Source organism: Poecilia mexicana, unplaced genomic scaffold, assembly GCF_051168715.1.
Source record: "Poecilia mexicana isolate PSO_F unplaced genomic scaffold, ASM5116871v1 scaffold_15, whole genome shotgun sequence".
Classification (NCBI taxonomy): Eukaryota; Metazoa; Chordata; class Actinopteri; order Cyprinodontiformes; family Poeciliidae; genus Poecilia; species Poecilia mexicana.
In genome coordinates this window covers 12,965,038-12,970,638 of record NW_028263384.1, presented here as the reverse complement: position 1 = coordinate 12,970,638, position 5,601 = coordinate 12,965,038, and the positions used below count along the sequence as shown (strand labels likewise).

Below are 5,601 nucleotides of genomic sequence, written 5' to 3'. Positions count from 1 at the left end.
CATTTTGTGTGATGCCCTTTATTTCATAGCAGCACTCCTTCTTCTCACAAGCCCCCAAAAACTGATCCACAGAAACATGACATGGAATTATCAAAACTTTTGAAATTCTTTCACGTGTTTGCTTTCAGTGAGCTACACCAATCATAAGTGACACTTATCTGGCCACCACTTTGAAAAATTCCTCGATGCGCCCCTGTTTTTTTTTTTGTTTGTTTGTTTGTTTGTTTGTTTGTTTTTCTTGCCTGACAGGGTCCGTTTTTGCGACAAAATTCTTGATGTGGACGCTTTAACCTCTGCGCATGACACTCGCTAATAAAAATACCTGGTTGGTATTATGCAAGAAGTTCACTTACTTGAGTGTTTCCCAACTGGCCCCTGAGTCCTGTGACAGGGACTGCTGAATATTATCCATTCAGCTCTCCATTTTAATACAATACACCCAGTCACGTCAGTTTGTCCCTGTTCGTGCAAATGCGTTTAATCTGATTTTTTTTCCCGCTCTGCTCCACCCTCCCCTCCACTCCTTTACATAAAGATGTCGCACAAATGGAAATTATCGAGTGGTGACTTTTTTTCTTTTTTTTTCAATTTATGCGCGCAAATCAAGGTCATGAGCTTGGCCGAAGCAGCGTGTGAAAGCTGCTGCGCTTTACTTGACGCAGCGTGCTGCAGACGTTCACAGATCGATATGTGCCAGAGGAATAATGCTATACTAATCTATTAATTTGCAGTAATGGGGCCGTGTTGAGTGTGCATGGTAAGGTGCGCGTCAATATACCCGGGTGATATGATGATATTTGAATGAACCCTTTGTCTCTTGATGAGGTCATCACAACAGAGTTCATACTGACTGATTAGTTTCCAATAATGAAAATCAATCTATATATATATATATATATATATATATATATATATATATATATATATATATATATATATAGTTACTAACCAGCCCTTGACGCCTAAATAAAATCTAGTGGAGAATTATGTTTGTAAAACAGAAAGAAAGACAAAACTGAAAAAAAAAACTTCGCCACAACAATATTTAAATATCACCATCAGATTATCGTTTCTGCACAAGCGAGATGCTCTCTTCACCTTCCTGGTCTGAGTTCCGTGTTTTTCTCCCTCATAAACTTTGGACAGAATATGAGCATTTTAAAAAGAGATATAAACACATCATGTGTCTCTACGTCTGATCTGATTCATGCAGAAGAAGGCCTTTAAGAAAAAAAAAAAAAGGTCCCGTTGATGTGTTTTGTATCTTTATTCAAATTTCACAAACGCGTCCTAAATAATTACGAACCAGACTGAATAAGGTGTTCGCCATTATACGGGGCACGCTTGACAGCTTAATCCACTTTTTTAGGTGTTTTGGTTATAACATATGATGACCTTGCCATCATATGTTCCCGGTATGAGCTAGACCTCAGGAGTGCAGTGACACCTGTAGAACCTTCTGAGACAAAGTACCTGTTAAATAATGTATCTCTAATTTGAAGATTTACATCTTTTTTTTTTCTTTTTTTTTTGCACATTTTAATATGGATGGGGTTGTAATTTGGGTTACGGTAGAATACTGCAAGCTTTAATTGTGCACTATTACTATTATGTTATTATTTATATGTAATCACAGATTTAAAAAAAAAAGAAAAGCCGTTACCAGTCAATATTATAGGCTATTTTTAATGTTGCTAAATTGCTTTATCGTATTTAAATTCAAGTGATGTAATAAACAAGCTACACATAAGTTCATAATAAGCCATGCAAAAAAAAAAAAAAAAGTTTATGGTGAAAACAACAAGCTAAAAATAAAACAAATGCAAGAACAATAATAAATCGATATTTTCAGATTGACATGACACAAACGCTCGTACTTGGAGAATAATGTCCTCGAATACATTATCCGTACTTTTGGAACGATGGTGCCAATTACGCACGTAATTGACCGAGCCACTCTTTATGTAAAATAACGTTTTGGGCGACGGCAGAGAAGCCACCTGCTGTTGCTCAAAGAGTGAGTGGGTAAAGTCCTGCTTTAACTTTTAATTACATATTTACATATATTAAATGGTAGCGAGAAAACAAAACAAAACAAAAGTGTAATAAGGCAAAAAACGAAACGTAAGGAATATTTTCGATTTATTTCACAACATGATCCAGCAATACAATATCAAAACGTGTTTTGTTTTTTTTTTTACTTTACAAATGAGAAGCGTGTAAGGAATTTTCTTTTTTCCGCGTCTCATTAAATATATACATTTACATTTTTTTTTACACCAGTGATTTTTTTGTCTCATTATTTTTAATCCCTCCGTTTCAAAAACACAAATTGTCATTGGAGACTTGTGCTTAAGAGAACTGTCTGTGTGGAAGGAGGGTTTAAAAGAATCACTAAAAACAGAAAGCTACGTGGATATTTTTTTACAGCTAGAGTGTCTTGATTGTCCCCCTTCAAGCGCTTAAAAAAAGGAAAAACAAAAAAAAAAAAGATCAAAACAAGTGTTTCACGTTTAGTGAATTCACTCATCTGACAGCAGTGTCACCAGCTCTTGAAAAGGAAATAAAATTCAAATGAGGGTGTTAGGTGAGAAGGTCGCCACTTTTATGTAAACAAGATTTCCCCCGCCCCACTTCTTCCTTTTTTTTTTTGCATCGCACAGATATGGCCTGTCCAGCAACAATCAGGTTTTAAAACAAAAAAATAAGAAAAAAATACACTCATACAGTGGGCAGACTCCTGAGATGTCAATAATAATAATAATAATAATAATAATAATAATAATAATAATAATAATAATAATAATAATAATAATAATAAACGGTACCTTTATGGAAAATGACACAATTACCTATCTGACAAAATAAGTCCATGTTTGCCTGACAGTGACAGTCTCTTCTTAGTTTTTTTTTTGTTGTTGTTGTTTTTTCGCAGTGTCTGACTTTGTTTTAAAAAAATATTGTCTTTCTTTTTTTATTATTATTTTGTCATAAGATGAAACACCAAAACTCTTTTCGGCGGTTTTCAAACCGGTCTGAGCAGCGGCACAGACGTGACGATGGGATGGGAATAGTAGACTCCCGGGTGCGGGAAGGTGAGCAGCGGCTGGCTGACGGGCACGCTAGTCGCCGCGCCCCCCGCGCCCTCTGAGGCAGAGTTCTCGTGATAGAGGATGGGCACCCGGACTATCCTCTGCGCCGCGGCGTGGCTCAGATTGGCGGCCTCCAGCTCGGCGGCCAACTGCCGCTTCCACTTGTTCCGCCGGTTCTGAAACCAGATCTTCACCTGGGTCTCCGTCAGGTGCAGCGAGGCGGCCAGACCGGCGCGCTCCGAGCTGCTCAGGTAGCGCTTCATGTCGAAGGTGGACTCCAGCTGGAACACCTGGCTCCGGGAGAACACCGTGCGCGTTTTCTTCTTGCGGCACGGCTTCTTGTCCTCGTCGCGCTTCTTCCACTCCTCCAGCTCGTCCTTCTTGGCCTCCTCCGCGTCGCTCTCCTCCAGGATGATCTCGTCGCTGCTTTTGTTGTTGCTGTGCTCGTCCTCGTCCTCGTCGTCGTCGTCTTTCGCGTCCGGCTCGGATTTGAGCACAAGGTCCGGGGAGTCTCTGTCCGTGCCAGAGGTCGGGGAGGAATCTCTGGCTCCTGGTTTCTCGATTGCTGGAATGGAAACACGAGCAGGGGAGAAATGTCAGAATAATAATAATAATAATAATAATAATAAAAGTAAAACTAATATTTGTATGCGTTTTGGGGCATTTATCACCGCCTGTTGATATGAACCACTCAGCAGATTTTAGGGAAACAGTTGTCTGTCAAACAGTTTTTCTACCCACAAATAAACACATTGTGAAAGGTTAATAATAATAATAATAATAATAATAATAATAATAATAATAATAACAACTTGATTTTCAAAGTTACTTTAGTTCTTGATTCTAAAACGGACCTGTTCGGGTCAGCTCGTTATGACCATACATGTATAAATCATTAAAAAAAAAAAAAAACGGGGATGTGTTAAAAAAAAAGGCTGTCAGTGACGGAGCCTCCGGGGTGAGATGTCCACCACAAGCGCGAGGAGACAAATCAAAAGCAAGCTGCGCATCGTCGCCCTCATCCAATGGTTTCATCATGTCTGCTTCGTTTTATGCGCAGCGTGTCGCTTTATTGATCTATTATACCGTGTCGTGGCATAACAAAGTAGGTTATGCAGGAGACAAGGTGTTAAATCTCCACACGCCTGCGAAGCCTTTCAGGAAAACGCACGAAATGCGCGATTTTATGGGAAATCTGTCTTCTGCGGGAGACGTTTTAGGTACGTCGAAACAGAATCGGTTTATTCTGTCGCGTTTATTATTCAAAATCAGACTGCATAGGTATCACTCATCTTACCTTCAGTTCTGTGCAGATGAGCCGCCGAGCCGAGGGTGTAGGGGTACCACCACGCAGAGGTGCGCTCCAGGTAGTGCGCCGGCAGAGTGAACCGCTGCGCGGGCACGTCAAAGCGTGGAAAGTTGAATTCCCCGACCTGGGAGAGGGAAAATCCTCCCTCTAAGGCCGCCTTAGCGGAGGCGACGAGCGGCGGTTTGGGTTTAGACGGCTTGCTGTCACAGTTCAGCAGGTTCTTGATGAAGAAAGGGGAATCCTTGGCCGGAGCGCACGTCTCTTGTGTCGTCTCTGGCATCGCTGCAGCTGCGGTCTGAACGCAGAGGTCCAGGATTTTTTATTTATTTATTTTTTTCTTATCAAAAGCAGAGGAGGGGGTGAAAGTAAAAAAAAAAAAATGCTGACTTACAGGTTGTGGAAATCCCAGGTACTTTGAGTTCCTGTTTTTCTAACTCTACTTCACACCCGGAGAGCGTCGTCAAAACACACTTCCTTCTCCGCGGGTTAAATAATAAAATAAAGCGCTGATACGTGTCACAAAAAGACAATCATGGGGATGTCTCATCCCGGAGTGTTTCCGTTTAAAGCGCGGGGGGGAGAAGAAGAAGAAGAAGAAGAAGAAGAAGCAGAAGAAGAAGAAGAAGAAAAAAACCTCTTCGTGTCCCAGCGTGTCAGTCAGTCGGTGTCTGATGCTAATGATGAAATAAAAATGTCATCCAAGTTAAATGCGGAAAGTATAGGCGATTGGGCATGTACAATGGCAAATGGGATTAAGGGAGAGACGGCGAGGGGAGGGAGGGAAAAAAAGAGGGAGAGACCATCCTCCCCTCCTCTCCCCACTCCGTGCGCCCTGTGGCTGCAGGCTGTGCGCGCTCCCCTGTTATTGGTCTCATACAGTACAATTAGCGACAATTGAACAGCACCAAAAGGAAGGATTTGGACCCGTCTCAGAAGGAACAAAGACTGCATCGCTCACAGAAATCTGCCTCTATTTCATCTAATATAAAGTGCTTTAACTCTTCAATTTTTTTAGTCTTTCTTCTTCTTCTTCTTCTTCTTTCTAAAATTTAAATTAAATTGCTTTTTGAACGAGCATTGAAAAAGTAACTGGGAGACGTGAGGCTGTTACAAGTATTGTTTTAAAAAGTCAGTTTAATTGAAAATGCATTTCAAGAATCCCCTGCACAGTAGGCCCTTTTTTCGCAACAATTTTTGGTA

At 40.8% G+C, this 5,601-nt stretch overlaps 1 protein-coding gene across 1 annotated transcript; it reads right to left on the bottom strand.

The window, feature by feature from the left end:
• Positions 1-2,125: 2,125 nt before the first annotated feature.
• Positions 2,126-5,176, bottom strand: hmx3a (H6 family homeobox 3a). The gene is made up of 3 exons (XM_014967984.2): positions 4,793-5,176; positions 4,390-4,696; positions 2,126-3,657 (listed from the first exon to the last, which is right to left on the bottom strand). The coding sequence occupies exons 2-3, from the start codon at positions 4,679-4,681 to the stop codon at positions 3,026-3,028; spliced, it is 924 nt and encodes a 307-aa protein (XP_014823470.1). The 5' UTR covers positions 4,682-4,696; positions 4,793-5,176; the 3' UTR covers positions 2,126-3,025.
• Between the last annotated feature and the right edge of the window lie 425 nt (positions 5,177-5,601).